Source organism: Rhinolophus sinicus, chromosome 17 (genome assembly GCF_057876585.1).
Source record: "Rhinolophus sinicus isolate RSI-liver-muscle chromosome 17, RSI-T2T, whole genome shotgun sequence".
NCBI lineage: Eukaryota > Metazoa > Chordata > Mammalia > Chiroptera > Rhinolophidae > Rhinolophus > Rhinolophus sinicus.
In genome coordinates, this window is record NC_142517.1 from 157,860,750 (window position 1) to 157,878,115 (window position 17,366).

General features: G+C 38.4%; 1 protein-coding gene across 4 annotated transcripts in view; it reads right to left on the reverse strand.

Annotated features, from left to right (window-relative positions):
- STK39 (serine/threonine kinase 39) overlaps positions 1 to 17,366 on the reverse strand; it is a 282,358-nt gene that overhangs the window by 101,667 nt on the left and 163,325 nt on the right. For 2 of the 4 annotated variants that reach the window (XM_019727361.3, XM_074337417.2), the window contains 2 exons: positions 11,143 to 11,205; positions 9,255 to 9,322 (listed from right to left, as the gene is read on the reverse strand). In XM_019727361.3, the coding sequence (XP_019582920.3) occupies positions 9,255 to 9,322; positions 11,143 to 11,205 (131 nt within the window). The remainder of the gene's footprint in view (positions 1 to 9,254; positions 9,323 to 11,142; positions 11,206 to 17,366) is intronic. The other 2 variants (XM_074337430.2, XM_074337427.2) reach the window with 1 other exon arrangement.

Consider the following 17,366-nt stretch of genomic DNA (forward strand, 5'->3'; position numbering starts at 1 on the left):
TCCCTATTGCTGAAAGTATTTACACTCACGAACGTCATGCTCCATTGTCAGAAAAAAAAAAAGACATCTCATAATGAATGATTTTTAATTTGTCTATTTTGCTTCCCTTCCTTACAGTACCACGTTTTTCTGAATATACATGTGACTTGATTTAGCATGTTTACTAGCAGGAAAATTTTGTAGATGCAAAAGCCCTTTACCCTACACTACATATTTATACTATCTCCATGGACCATATGATCAATAACACTGAATTAACATCAGAAGACCCAGTCTCCAGCCTGGGTATACTAGCTCCGTGACTGTAGGAAAGCAACAAGCATAGAATGAAAAGAAAAATTATATCGGGCAAGGGATGTGACAGTGCTTCCAAAATTATAAAAGACTACAAATGCCGGCTGCTATTTGCATCATTACCTTCAGCATCTCCTCCAAAATATTTTCAGGTATTCCTGTCACAATATTTAATGATGAGTTTATCAGGAATTATTGTTAAAAGAACATTTATGTGAAATGTTAAAGAAAAGACGGGTAAAGGTAACAATCCTGGATGTGTATGAGTTTCTTACTGCATTCAAAATGGAACAGGAGAGAGCTCGGCCACAGGGCCAAGCGGAGAAGAGCAAGAACAGACCCAGGGTCAAGCCCTATTTCTGCGTCTTCTGAGCTGTACAGCATTGGGCAAAACACTGCCATGATTTTACACCTTACTCTCCTCAGCTATAAAATGGCAGTCACAGGATTGATGCCGTGGAGGTTTCATGATGATTACACTAGACAAAGCACACGCAGTGCTTATCACCATGCCTGGCACATAAGAGGAACATCATCACTTAAAGGACCTCACAGACCATAAAGCAAAGATGTGCAACAACGAGTCCAATTCTCAGAGAAATGGCAAGAACCAAAAGAGAACATTTTAAAAAATTGAGTAAAATGTCAAATATTTTTCATTTTAAAGAACTGTATTTCTAATAAGTTGCTTCCTACATATTTATACATACCACTACTGGAAAACAAACAGGGTCTTGTCAGAAATAATTGAAGTCTCAGGAGGTCAGCACCAAAGACCACAGCCTGACACTGCCCCTGGATTCAACCTAACCATCACTCTTCTCGAAATTTGGATGTTGAAAAAAATAAACACTGGTTACTATGGGAACTAGAAACCCAAAGGTAACATTCAGACAAAAGGGTTCTCACCTACCTTTAATTACCCATAGCTCTTCTTTTCATCTGTCTTCTTAGTGCATTTATCACTTTCTACCTTGTATTATAGCCATTTGTTCAGGGTCTGATCTCTCCGCCTACACGGGAAGCTCTTTTGACTACAGAAACTCTGTCTTACTCATCTTTGGATTTTCAACAAAGACTTGCACAAAGAAAGCCATAAATAAGTAGTTTGTTAAGGAAAAAAAAGAACATGTACTAAAAGGCATTGCCACAATTGAACACTATGCCTACACTATTTAACCTTCTGGGATAAATTAATCAAGCTTCTAAACCACTTGACTAGTAAGAATTATGTAATTAGCCTGATTTTACAGGCTAGAGAATGATTTAAGAATTCTGATCCCTCCAGAATAATAATACAGAATTATAATTTAGGCATACAGATGCTAAAACAGTGATCAACATTGTTTTTATCAACTTTAGCTTTCTTTATGAAATTATAATTTACTCAAGTCTATACCAATAGCTAAATTCACCATTTAATACATTAAATTAATAAATCAAATTAGACAATATTGTCATGCTAAAGGATTCTTGTTAAAATAAATATCCTACTCTAGAGATCATTTTTCCCTACAAGCAGGAAAGCTCTTTTGTTGGCCTCCGGTCTTTAAGTGACTCATCAAGATATAATGATACTGCTACATAATAACAAGGTAAATTCATTATGAGCAAATTGGTGGCCTACACCATATCAGAGCATCTCTGTGTAACGACTGCCATGGTTGCCTTTAGTGAAACCATAACTACGATCCACTGGGCTGAGCTGTCAAAAAGTATGAATTGTACCCGGCACAAAGGAATTAGCAATTTAATTGACAAGTTCATCATTTTTCCAAACTAGTGATCCTGATTATGAAAAACATGTTTTGTGTCAAATACATGACTATCCTATTTTATGAAAAATATACTAATGGCAAATATTTGTTCAATGTTTAGCTCAAACCAGAAATTGTTCTGCCATTCTTTGGCAGTATATAAACTATGAGATCACCTACTTGGTGTTTTCCTCCTGGAATGTGTTTAAGAGGATTTCTTCATCTTGTGCCTAACTTTATGATATTCAGGGTTTTGTTTTTTTTAAATAACATAGATGACATCGCCATATACACAATGGACAAGAGAACATTTGCAGAAAAGCACATACAGGAAAACAAGAAAAAACTACATTTTAACTATCTCCATCCAGCATTCGATTTTTGAGACCTAAGGTCTAATCCTTTGTCTCCAAGCTTACAAAACAACAGGTCAGTTTTAAAAGTATGTTAAAGCAATTTTATATTTTTTTCAAGGACAGTATTAGCCTTTGCCACCTCAGTCTTTTGCCTATGATCACCAGAAATGAATAATAGAAAAATAAATATACTACTTCTAGCCACAATGTATGTCTTTTTTCATAGAATGTGACATTTTGAAACGTGAAATATTCCCAGTTTCCTACTTGCAGAATGAAGGTGATTGGGGGGGGGGGGGGGGGGAGCCACACTCCTAGGAGGTAGGTCTGTAAAATGCTATGTCAAAAAGTAAGTCAGAATGACCTTTCCGAGAGGTGGAGAAGGCAGCCATCCACAGAGCACTAGTTAAGAACTGATGAAAGGCCGGCTTGAACTGAAGTCTCTACCCAGCAGCCTGTAGAGCACAACACACATAAATGTCACGCCCAGATGACCTCAGAGGACAAGAAAGGCAAGCGTACTGTTTCCCAGTACCCACTAGCCACACATTGTCTAGACCAGTGATTCGCAAAGAGAGAGTGAGGGGTGTGTGTGTGTGTGTGTGTGTGTGTGTGTGTGTGTCTATATGTGTATATGTGTGTGCTTACTTACTTATATGTATTGCAATTTTGATGTGGAAAAAGGAATGAGAAGGGTACAAACAAGGGCATGGATCTTATAAAATCTGATAAACACTAGCCAGAACCTTCCAGCTTCCTCTCACACAGAATGGTTTAGGAAATAACTTCTCTGGGCCCGGAGGGGATACAAGTGATCTGGAGTAAATTTCAAATGGGGAATGTGATATGAAGAAATTGTATGACCGGGCGGATACCGGATGACAGGTTTCTGATCCTCAACGAGCATGTGACTTTGAGGGTTCTAAGGGAAGGGAGTCAGACCTATGAGGGGGTGTTGGTGGTGAGAGAGAAAGGCAGGAGACTGCCACCCTGCACACAGGAGATCACTGAGGCCAATTCTATGATCCATATTTGTTTACGATTTAAACAGTGATTCTAAAACTGGGACCCGTGGGTGTTCTCACAGAATCTTCTATGAATGTTTTAAAATGTTGTTTCTGTTTCAATTACATTCACACTCACATACATATTTATATTCTGGAACATCAGGATAATGTCCTTAAATTCAGCCACTAACATGGCAAATTTACTCTGCAGCTCTCCTACACAATTATCACCTCATTTCTCAAACCTTGAACATATTTTCCTTCCTCACTCTCAACAGACGACACACCTTATTTTACTGAGAAAATAGAAACGAGAAGACTTCTATCTGGCCCGGCCCAAATACTAGTCTCCTCGCTCCTCTGCCTGCCCTTCATGATGGTGGCTACACTGTCCAACAGGTGAACTCCCCGTTCTCCTAAGTCTGACCTACGTGGATGCCTGCGCATCACCCCTTTCCACCCATCTGAGGACATCAGTCTTACAACGTCCCCTCTCTTATTCCATTTTTCCTTCTCAATGGGATCATTCCCATTAACCTACATAAATAATGCTTCTGAAAAAGAACTCCTTTCACTCCATTTCTTTCTTTGCTCCCCTGTATATTGCAAATTTCTAGCAAGAATTATCGTGCTAACAAGTTATCTATCCTTGTTACCTCATGTTCTCTCTTGCCACTCTGTCCTGACCCCAATTCAATCAGGCTTTTGTCTCTATCATTCCACTGAAACAATCCTTGCCAAGGTCGAAAACATGCTGCATTTTGCCAAATACAATGGTGAATTCTTAGTTTCCATTTTACTTGCTCTATTAATAGCAATCGATAGCAGCTTTTCACTCCTTTCTTGAGACACTTCCTCTGGTTTACCAGACCACCATTCCCTCCTGTGCTGCACCCGCCTCTCCTTATCAATCAGGTCATTGTTCCTCATCCATGCCCCACCTGAGGGTGTACCAGACCACTTCTCTTCTTTTCCTTCATCACTCCCCAGGTGATCTCATATAATTGCATGGCTTTAAATACCATATGTGCCACCAGTTCTCAAATTTACATCTCTAGCTCAGAAATCCATTTCCTTTGAAATCTAGACTGATGCACCCTACGTGTCCTCATCACATAGATCTCCACCAGACAAGCCAAACTTAACGTGTCTGAAACTGAACTCTTTTTTTTTCATTTATTTTTTTCATTTATTGGGGTGACAATTGTTAGTAAAATTACATAGATTTCAGGTGTACAATTTTGTATTACATCATCTATAAATCCCATTGTGTGTTCACCACCCAGAGTCAGTTCTCCTTCCATCACCATATATTTGATCCCCCTTTACCCTCATCTCCCACCCCCCACCCAGCTTACCCTCTGGTAACCACTAAACTATTGTCTGTGTCTATGAGTTTCTGTGAAACTGAACTCTTGATTCCACCCCACCCACAACTCCAACTCTCCTCCACATCTCAGGAAACAGCAATTCCATTCACCCATATTTTCAGGCCCAGTCCTTGAATAATCTTTGATTTCTCACACCTCCATCTAGAGTCCAATAATTGCTTGTCACCTCCATTACTGCCCACCCTGGTCCAGGTCCCATCATCACTCTCTGCATCTCTGTGATAGCCTGCCAGTGGGCTCTCTGCTTCCACCTAAGTGGCGTCTCTATGGTTTATTCTCCATAAAGCAATCACAGTGCTCATTTTCAAATTTAACTCACATCATATCACTCACAAACCTTCAATGGTTCCCACCCACTAACAGTGATATCCAAAGTCTTTACCACAGGCCACATGGCCCTATGTGATTCAGCCTGTGGTAGCTCTCTGACCTCATCCTTCACCACTCTGTCCACACGGGTCCTCCCGCTGGTTTTTTATAACTGCTTATAATATGCTTCTGACCAAGAATCTTTGCAGTCACTGTGTGCTCTGTCTAGAACTCTCTCCTTCCACAAACAACCTCATGGTTTGAATCCTTACTCCATCCGTGGTCTGCTCAAATATCACTTTATTTAGAGAGCCCTCTGTGGTAGGCAGTATTTTATGTCTGCCTCCAATATTCTTGTCCCCGGGGGTACATCTCCTGCATCATCCTCACCCCTGAGTGTGAAGAGGATCTTTAAACATGATGGGCTGTCACTCCCATGATTAAGTTATGTTATATGGAAAAGGTGAATGGATTCTGCAGTTGGAATGCAAGTTCCAAATCAGCGGATTTTGACTTAATCAAAAAGGAGGTTATCCTAATGGGACGGGCTTAATCAGGTAAAAAACCTTTAACAGAGGGACTGAGCTCTTGGAGGAGAGAGGAGGGGAGATGGTGTCCTTCTGCCCTTGAATAAAGCAAAGTCACGTTGTGAACTGACTGTGGAGTGGGATGGTCTGAAGGAGCGGAGGACCTCGGTCCACAATCGCAAGGAACTGAATTCTGACAACATCCAAATAAGCTTGGAAGACGACCTCAAGCTCCAGGTAAGCATGCCTTACTTGCAGACTTGTAAGACACAGCAGAGAACCCACCTAAGCGGTGCCCAGACTTCTGACCTAAAGCAACCGTGAGATAGTAAATCTAGGTTGTCTTAAGCCACTAAGTTTGTGGTAACTTGTTACATAGCAGTTGAAAACTAATATGCTTTCCTTAATACAGAATAGCACCCCCTATACTTTCTATCCTCCTGATGTAGCTTCTACTTCGGAGAACTTGATGTATCATAATATATCATATAAGTAATATAAATATTGGAATTGTTCTTCTCCCTGCCTCTAGAATATAAGCTCCTGGAGGGCAAGAAATGTGTCTTCTTTTCTTTCCCCATCGCATCACAAATGCACATAGCAGGTGCTCAATAAATATTTACAAAATGAATGAATATATTGGCTTTTTACATTTACGTCAGCAGAGTGATCACAAAAATTTTAAAGCATTTAACTTTTAACTTTCATAGGCTGTTTCTCAAATTAAAGTATAAGGTTTGCCCTTCGAGGAGTCCAACATTATATTCTGAGAAATGCTTAAGTTCTCAAATATGAAAAACATTAGCTTAAAAAAACCCTGTAAAAAATATAGGGGAAAAACGTATACAAACAATTGGGCATCAACATATGTTCACTAAAATAAGTTATACTAAAAACCATTTCCATATTTTCTAGGCTGTTAGATTCAGGAAAATACCATTGTTATAACATGTCTTAATTTCAGCAACACTTTCAATGAATTCTTTTATGATATCCTTCTGAATGGTTAATGTCCACTAAAAGGCAGGGGAGTCGATAGGATTTGGTTTTGGTTGAACAACTATACCATAAAATACTAGCTAATTATTGAAAGCCATTCAAAAAGCGAGCGATTTCTAACAGAGCCAGAGCCGGAGGCTCTGTCATACTTGGAATTGTTGAACATGTTAATCAATGTTTTAGAAAAAGATGTCAAAAATAGGTTCATCAAACTGGCAAGTGATATATATTCAAACACTGTAACTAATATGACACATTGACAATCAAGAATGAAATGTATGGTGGGCAAGCAATGAGTCAAAAGCAAGTTCATTATTATAGTAGTAAAGATTAAGACAGAGAGAGAGTTTTAAAACATACATTGCAATTCAGAATTAGGCTTGGTAGCCTGTCAAATAGAAAAAACAAAATCAAGTTTAGTTTGAGTGTTAGGTCATGCTAAATTTGCCACTACGGTACATGAATGTTGCAAAAGGCAATGAGACCCGCTGATTTAGGAGAAATACGGAGCATGATTTGCAAAAATCACATGATTTTCCTACTGTATTCCAGCCTGCTCAGACCACATCTGGAGGCCAGCATTTAAATATGGGTGTTCGCTTATATTTAAAAGGAACACTGTTAAAATGGAAAACAATTCCATGAAAGCAGTTCTGAGGTCAACTAGGTTTTAGAGTAAACAACTTCCTTTCCTGCAGGACTTCTTTGAACATTTAATGTTAATGTGCCTTGTAATTTCCAAAATAGGTGTGTGTGTATGTACACAATCGATGGATACCATGAACCGCTGTTTCTTAACTTATCTGGAAATGGAACCCTTTCTTTTTAAAGCATCCTGTAGGACTAGTGATCTAAGCCACAAATTCAGGAAAACCACCACCTAGACCCATGAGCAAAAGAAAACAAAAGTAGGTGCAGACTAAATGTCAACAAAGGTGAACACCCAGGATTATGAGTGGGATATAGAACCGTATTATGAAAAGCACAGCTAAAGTTACTTGCACTGCTTTGCCTGGGAAAATAGAAGAACAAGCCTTGCAAATATACAAATGGCTCTCAGAAAAATGAGGAAATGTATTTGTATTATATTGTTCTATTACCTAGAGCAAGACAATATTGAAAAGTAAGGTTCAAAATATACATGTTAACACCCTTCAGGAGACTTTTATCCAGGGAGCCTGATATTTGCTCTGAGGGCCAGAATTTGAGCCCATAGGAACCCAGAGCAGGCAGGTCAGTAGAATCTTCAGGAGAAGATGAACTATAACAATGAAAGCTTTTCAATATCATAGGGGTGATTGTGGAAAAAGAGTGAGCGGAAGTATGCACAGAGGCTTGGTAAATACCCAGCAGGGACACTATAGAAAAGACCCCTGTATATATAAAGTAGGAGATTAGATGACTGGATTGTAAAGCTTACTTCCAACACTGCACACTCCGTGGACTAGACTATAACCTCCATAGTTTCGCATGCCAATGACAAACACCGGGCCAGGCACAGGGTGGGTTTCTCAGAAATACTGGTGAATCGAATGTATAAACAAACAAGTGAAAAATAAATGAAAGGAGCACCTGGTTCCAAAGTTAAATGAGAAGGGACTAGGCTATTTCATTCTTTGGAGATTGTGAAATATGCTAATTGTAACTCATAATCAAGGCTTCCTTCAAATATAAGGAAACCAGTCTTGTAATAATTTCACTGCTTGACTGGGAAATCAACTCTGAATTAAATCACACCAAGGGTTGTTGGGAGGGTCCCTTGGTAAGCAGATTGTAAATGGCCATCAGAAGGAAGGGGTGATTACCACAATGATAATTCTGCTATGATAACTCAGAGGGCTGGAAACTAACCTTGAACATGAACCTTCTTTTTATAGCCACAGCCCTGAAAACGGTCCATTCGCCATGTGTTTTATTTGTTTAATTGTCAAAGGAGAACATGTATAACTTGTTTTAAAACACCTTAAAAAATGTGACCATATTCCGATTGACCTGGTAAATTAAGCTGTTTATAATTAAGTTTAAGCAAATTTCTTTTGTCTTGAGATACCAAATTCTTAACAAAGAATATACATTAAGATGGACACTAAAATTTAAGAATCCTTTAGTAGAAAGAGTTTTCATTCCCTAGATACAAAGACTATACTGCCAGGCACCATATTTGTGTCCATTTCCTAGAAGACTGAGGGTTCTTTCAAAATACATCTGTCATCTCTCCATAGTGGCTGATCAAACCTGCCACTGAAAAATGTTCTGAACAGGCAACTTGTAGCACAAGCATGGTTTATTTCTGACAGAGACTGACTGCTGAAGTGTGAAAGAAACTCATTAAAAATCTCTTACTGTGATCTCACATTGTAAAAAACGAAAAGGAAAAACCCAAGAATGAAACAGCAAGGCACACTTGCATGGTGCTTTTCTTTTTGACTCTTCTTTAGTAAGCAGCTCAGAGAGAGAGCAATTAGTCCTAGCAACACAGCATACACTGGCTCTTTCGGGAAATCAAGTAAGTTAACAATGTTAATTTATGCTAATCTTATGAAAAGTTAATGAATGTGATCAGAATATTGTACTATAGGAAAAGTGATAGAAAATAAACAACAATATTATTTACCTTAATCTTAAAACGAGGTTCACAGCGCAAGAAGCTTCTCTATAGTCCTCACTAGCATTGGGTAGGGCCTTTAAAAACAAAACAGCAAACAGTGTTATAAACTCAGAAAACAAACAAAATCATGATATCCCTTGATTCATAGAGCCCTTGCTTTCTGGAAACTTCAAAACTATGTCTTTACACATGCTAGTCTTATTTAGCCACATATCACCTGTGTGTGAAGGTTGGAACGATGTCTAATTTCCATCACAATTGTGAATATAAACATTTCATACAGGAAGCCTCATCATAGGATGAGACTATAAACAATTGGTATAAACTGCAGTAAGTCCAGAGAAGAAGGCTCAGCCATCTGAATAGGCACCTTGCAACCAGAGCCACTGGGCTTTGGTGATGCACAGAGGTTTTGGTGATGCAGAGGTTTGTTTGGGAACCTTCAACTTAAACCTCAGGATGCAGAGGAAGGTGGAACCCAGTAGATTAGGCCACTGTTTTATCTTTCCTGCCTTTCTCACCTAAAGCCTATTTCCTTGAATACATATCATGAACCATGACCGCTACTACACAGCCTTTTCCTATACCTATGAATCCCTGGACATGAGCAGACCTTCCTGTTGGAGTAGGACAATAAGATATTTCAGGTCAAGCCTTGGCTGTGCCACTGACCAGCTATACAACTATAGGCTAGTCATTTTCTGAATCTATTTTCCCGTTTACAACATGGGGATAATACCTGCCTCAAAATGTTGCTGGGAGAACAAAATAATATATATTAAAATGAGTTATAAACTACATGTTATATAACACTAGTTCTCCTAATCCCTTTTCCTGTTTACTCTCTTTGCCTTCTGACCCATTATTATTCCTAACTTGCCTTTAATCATTCAACCAATCCCTACAGTTTATGTCCAGGTGTTTTACTGAGTTGCCTAATACAGTGTAAAAACCTAAACTGAACCCTGCCTCTGCCTCAAACCAGTTGTGTGACTTTGGGTGAGCCACTGAACCTTTGCAAATCTTTGCTTCCTCAGCCTAACATAAGGGTCAAGGACTAAATATCTGACCTCAAATAGGTTTCCGGCAACCATGAATTCCCACTCTGTTTCCTATACAGCTGTTTCATAAAATACAGATTAGGAAGGATGGAAATGAATTTAAATGGAATATGCCGATTTGATTTTTGAAACAAAACCAAAAACAAACAAACAAACTATGAGCTAAAGGCTTCATAGTATAGCTACTTTGAGAGCAGAGGGCTTGCCTATTAAGTATACAGCAAAACCAGAATGGCAGCCTACACTCTGCCTCCATGTTCATCGTTTCTCCCACGCATTGCTCATCACCCTTCATCAGCACCCAACATGACTCTGCTCACACACACACACGTCTTCTGTCATATAACTTCTAATATAAATGCATTTCACAGTCACTGAACTATTATTTTTACAAGGCAAGTTGTAAAGATAAATTGGCCCATAAAATTCAATGATAAAAGAATTATGAAAACAGGTTATAGTAATCCAACCAGGACCAAAAAAAAAAAAAAAAAAGTATCATTTAACTATTACTACAATGTTTTGTGGCCAGAATCTAACAGAATGGTCAGTCATTTTCTTTCCTTTTCTTATTTCACACAGTACCAGCAATTTCAGAAGCAGTCTGGTAATCAATTCTTGCTCTTGAACCCATCATTTAAAGGTTGGAGGTCCTGAAAATCATGATCAATAGTAACAACACTCTTGTCCTCTATGCCCATTAAAAAAGAGAGTTTACAAGCCTCTGATTTGGAAGCACTACCCTGAAATTGTCTATCTTTCTAAAATGTTAGTTTTTCTAAAAATCTGTCTACCAAGCATTTTGGACATAAGTGACTGGTAGAGAAACATACCTGAGAGTCCTGCACAGAAAGAGACTGTATTTGCTCGGGTATGTTGCTGGCATTCACCGCTATCTGTTAAGAGAGCCACTGTTATAGCACTTTAGGAAACCAAAATGAGACATCAGGGTCAGTGTGGTTACATTAAATCTCAATTATGAGACGCAAAAATTTTCAATAATTTAAGTAATATTAAAGCAGTATTTCCCAAAGTGTGGTCCTTTGACTCTCTGCCTTGGACTTACTTAGGACACGTGTTAAAGACTCCTGGGCCCCACCTAGCCTAATCAGAATGTTATGGAGATGGGAGAGAATCTGCATCGTTAACAAGTGGCCTGGGTGATCTTTATGCTTTTAGAGAACCACTGAGCTAGTGAAAGGCTTGGATTATTTGGTATTTTAAACTTATAACAGGAAGATGCCCTAGGACCATTTTTTCTTGTCCCATGATTTCATCTAAAGTTAAGGGCCTCCTAATGAAAGGATGTTAGGATTAATAAAATCTGCCCCTTTCATAATTATTTTGAACAATTTATTAACTGGATTTCAAAAACATAATAGAGCAATGGGTTTTTAAAACATTGTCCCAAACAGAAATGCCAGAGTGATAGGTTATATTTTTCTAAGTTGGAAACTGACCCTAGTGATACCCAAAATATTTTTGCCTCACACCCTACTTTGGTGAACTCTCCCTTGAATAAAAATTGAAAGACAAACTCAAAAAGGAACAGCAATGAAAAAGAATGAAAAGGACTTTCCTTTCCTGAAGTTACTATCAATTCTAACATAATCAGAAGTCATCAGAAATTCTTTGTGGCAAGAGTTTTCTGAAGTTAAAGAGCATAAAATTCTTACTCTGTGCTTCCTCAAAAATAACTGTGTCAGCAATGAAGTAATGGGGTAAGTATATATATCCACAATGTACTTTGAAAGGCATCAAACAATGAAGATGGACTGACAGATGAATAGATGGCTGTGTGTTTGATAAAGCAAACACAGCCATGGCATGATGTAGGAGATAGGTACGTGGGTGTCCACCATGACACGCTTTCAACATTCCTGTATTTTTGAAAATTTTCATACTAAGCTGTTGGGGTGAAATGACTAGGTTAGAGGAAGAAACAACCTGTGTTCCTTAACCAGCCAGAGGTCTGGCCGGGGCCAACAACAAACAACCTCTTGTAAACACTCTTTCAGGCTGATTTTACAATCTTAATTAAGGTTTGAGACACAACCAAAAGCCACAACAGCACTTACAGAACATCCTGCCTTTCAGCCAAAGAACCACTATAATCAGAAAGACCTTAATGGCAGTGACTAGAGGTGATAACCTCTCTTTCCCTTGGGGAGCCCCCTTATTCCTTGCACATATCAGGATGGAGAGCTAGCTAACTCTACTGGGGGCTGGGACCTCACGCACCCCGCAACCTCACTGTGTAAGTTTAACCCTGCATGGGACGGAGGCAGCAGCCTCAGGCTCTCACCTGTTCATAAGCAATATGGGTGATTCCTCAGAAAATGTGCAGAAATGCACAGCAGTGGAGGACAGGGAGTTTCTCTGTACAAAACAGCTCCCCTGACAACCAACTGTAGTCCCTCAAATTTTACCATGAGGGACTCCATTCTATCCATTTAGGGCATGCATGTTGGGCACACATTTTTGCCTGTCAAAACTTACAAGAAAGCTAACACATCAAGTAGCTGCCATTCATCAACAGTACACGTAAATTTGTTGTTTGGAATGTTTTTGCTGCTAAACAGTTTGCTATAAGAAGAACAGTTGACAGAATGCTATTTTGATAGGTAAGGGAGAGAAAAAATTAATAGATTACTGTTGGATACCACCCTGGAAATTGGCCTCTGGGACTGGGTGAAAGAAAGGAAAAGATTTTAGACTGGAGAGAAGAAAGGGACAGCATCCACTTTCCAATTTTTCACAAGAGCTCTGCCTAATCCTCTCATTTACTATTTTTAAATTAGTGTGGCTAAAGGCAATATGTTATCCTGGACTGGATCCCGGAACAGAAGAAGGATGTTAGTGGGGAAATGAGTGAAATACGAACAGAGTCTGAGGTTTTCTTGGTAGTGATGTACTGCTATGGGTTTCTTAGTTGTGACAAACGTACCAGGGTTACATAAGAAATTAATGCAACAGAGGAATCTGGGTGAAGAATGTATGGAAAATCTACTATCTTTGCAACTTTTCCATAAATCTAAAATTATTCCGAAATTTCAGAAATACAGAAGATTTCTGATCACAAATCTAACTTTTATCACAACTAGTCAGAAAGCCAGTCACTTGCAACAAGAGGTATCATAAAAGTATCAACTTAAAGCCATCTGTGATGACTAAGGCTAAGTATAATAAATTTGGAGGGAGAAATCAAATCTTTCTCTTCATCAACAAATGGATATAAAACAAACATGTATGAGAGCTAGCAGGCATTTGGAAAACTCAATGTCATCAGAAATACTTTTTAAAAGCTAAAGGCAGTTTTAATAATTATCAGGAAATAGCAATGAGTAACATAACCAATAAAGTTAGCTTTCATATTATGACCAATCTCTAGTAAAATTAACTCAACCTAAATCCACACCAAATGTATTTTTCTCCTCAGAACAAAATATCAGAGTTAGGAAACAGAACATTTGCACAATTAACCTAGTTCAGATTTTGTTACAAAATTCTTCAATATATCTATTGGGCGTGCCCATCACTGGTGTCTCCTGTGTGTCCAAATTTCCTCTCATAAGCACACTGGTCAGATTCAATTAGGCCCCATCTTAAGGCCCTATTTTCTTTCTTTCTTTCTTTTTTTTTTTTTTTTTTTTTTTGAAGCACTCACAGAAGAAAGACCATGTGAGGACACCGTTGAGAAGATAGCTATCTGCAAACCGAGCAGAGAAGCCTCAGAAGAAATCAAACCTGCTGACACCTTGATTTTGGACTTCTATCCTCCAGAACTGTGAGAAAATAAATTTCTGTTTGTGAGAAACTCAACTCCACTCCCCCACCCCTCAAAATATATACACCTCTTGTGGATCCTACAGGGCTTCAGTCAACAACAAACCTTCCGACTTGGCTTCGTTACATACACTTCATTAAATAAGGACAACTTTTCCAAGGGATTTCTGAAACATCTTTCTTAACTTTTTTCCTTCTTTCTTTCTTTCTCTCTCTCTCTCTCTCTCTCTCTCTCTCTCTCTCTCTCTCTCTCTCTCTCTTTCTGATTTTGAATAGATATATTTAAAACAAATCTTCAGGAATTTCGAGCACACAATCTTACTGGATTCCACTCTGGACTTTTGGATTCAGAGCAACTGTTGTGGTACTCCTGTTCAGTGGGCCTGGATCCTAGCCACGTATCAGAATCATGTGAGCAGCTTTTTAAAAATCAGAGTTGCCTGGACATCCCCCTAAACCATCAAATCATAATTTCAGGGCTGGGTTTAGGCATCCACATTTTTAAAGCGTTCCATCTTTCTGATGTGGAGCCAGAGTTTGAACCAGGTGTTTTCATGCCACCTGTGGAGGGGCTGCAGTAAAAAAAATGCGTCTTTAAAGAAGTCTTAGCAAATGTCCTCCTCCTCAGTTAAATGAAACCAAAAGAAACTGAGAATTTAAAGATAAAATCAGTTTCACTTTTATATAGAACACTAGGGTATAAAGCAAAATTGACGGGCCAAAAAATCATAAAACTTGTACTGATCATTTCAGTGTCTGAAAAAAATTCCAAAATCACAGGCCAAAATTAAGATCAATAATGGGGTAATAATTGAACGGTTCTATATAAGCTAGGATGCTATAGGAGTGTAAGCCAGGAAATCTCCCCTAAGGAAGCCAGTCCTTGTAAATACCATCTCTGACCCCCGCTTGTAAAGGGATGAGAAGCTTCCAGAGAGCAGGCTCTGTTCTTTGCTTGTGTATAATTCCCACAATGCTAGTGCCTAACACAGCTCCATGTGGAAATCAGGCATAGATTAATAAATATTCAATTAACTAACTTTATTGGTAATGTTGCTATACTATTAACCTTTAGTCTCCACTGGCTTCCACCATCCACGTGGAGTAAGATAATAAATAAATGAAATGCATATGAATTACCTACTTGCTAGAAAGTATTAATTACTAGTGGGTGACTAATACTTGGCAAGGCTATTTCTAAAAAATCAGGTTAGGAACACAAGACCAGTTTTTTCAATGGGTTTGGCTATGAATCGCTAGATAAGTGATGTAACTCTGCAACTTTCCAGTTTACACTGGAAATTCTCTTAGACTTAAGGGGGTCTCCAAATAGGGTCTAGTACCAGGCACGTCTACCTGATGGCCCTCTGACAAACCTACCCTGGCCTTCCCAATCTTCTCTGACTAATGCTATATTACCTGCAGAGAAATTCTACCTCATACTTTCCAGGAAACCAAACAGCCCCTCACAAAGCAAGCGCTGCTAAAATACCCCTCCTCCACTGCAACATCTTACTCTGTCTAAACATGGAACTTCTAAGGCTACTACTTTTTCTGAACTTCACCTCGATTACAATATATACCGTCTCCTGATTTTTCCCTCCACTTCTGACCTACTCATAAATTCCATATGCCGATTCATGCACTTGGTTTAATGTATATATTTCATTGTGTGGGCACTCATGTGTCCAACAAATATGGATAGAATGTCTGTTAGATGCTAAGAAAATACAAACATGAACAAAACACGAATCCAGGCTTTTAGTATCGTCGAGGAAAACACTGAACTGGAATTTAAATGACAAGAATTATTGAAAAGCTTATTAAAATGTAAACCCTCTGGCATTTGGCACAGATAAGCCTTCCCCCCTCAAAGATGTTTAAAGGAATAAGGTACAATGTCTGTATGCATTGATACATCTTCCCCCCTACCCAGCTTTACTGAGGTATAACTGACAAATAAAATTTTATGATATTTAAAATGTAACTGTTTTTATATTTGATAGCAACTATAAAAAATTTGATATTGGCAAATGCTTCAAACAAAACAAACAATTTTATGAACCTATACTTCAGTTCTATGTGTGCCCCTCAAAGTGCATGTCCAAAAATGTTAATGGACTGAAGTTTGTAATAATAACTCAAATGCTTACCAAGAAGGAGATTAAATAAACCATTTCAATCCATTCATCATACTATATGGCAGTTAAAAATAAAGAGGCAGATCTATAGCAACTAATGTGGAAAATTTTCCAAGACATAAGGTAAGTTGAAAAAAATTTTTTTGGCTTATATAATCCCATTCGTATTTTAAAAATAATATTCTAGGCTGCTTTATGTACATATTTGTATATGAATGAGCAGAAAAAGGTCTGGAAGAAAATACTGCAAACTGATAACCTCTGTGGAGAGAAGTGACAGTCACGGGGTGAGAAGGGAAGCAAGATAAAAATGATCTTTCCATTTTTATTCTACTTAACTACTTCATAACTTCTACAGGTCTTTAAGTCCCTTCTCAATAAGGCCTACGCTGACCAATGCATTTAAAAATATAACCCCTGTGACACTTGTACCTTCCACCCATTCTATTTTTTTCCATTACTCCTATTCCATTGTAGCAAACCACATAATCTATTAACTTATGAAGGCTATTGTATATTGTTTATGTACTCCCTTTAAATGTGAACTCCACAAGAATAGGGATTTCACTCTGCTTTTCTCACTAATATATCCCCAATACCTACTAAAACGGTGCTTATAATAGTAGGCATACATATATATACATATACATACATATACATATGCACATATATACATATTTGTTGAATATTTACATGTTCAATAATTTTACTTCCCTTTGTAATAGGTAGATATTTTCTGCTTCACTTACAACAGTGATTTGGCGTGGTTGGCAGATGAAAGGACTACTTTAATAAAAAGCTGAAAGGACACAGGAACCATCATCATAGCTGCTCTTAACAGAGCTCAAGACACTGAAATGCCAGGCTTGCGAAAAAACTGGCCTAAGAAGCTGTGCAATAGCAGGTGGGCTGGTTTTTCCTAAAATTTGGTGGGAGTGTTTACATTCAATTAAACACATGCAGGCTTTCACAAAAACAAGGAACCTGTCTACATGCTTCCTTAATAATAAGCTAGTGTGGGAACAGACATAGGCCACTGGGAAATCAATTGAGTCTAGGTATAGAGAAGTGCCTAAGACTTCCACACCCCTCTCAAGAAGGTCAAAAGTGAGACCTGACGATTAACTGAC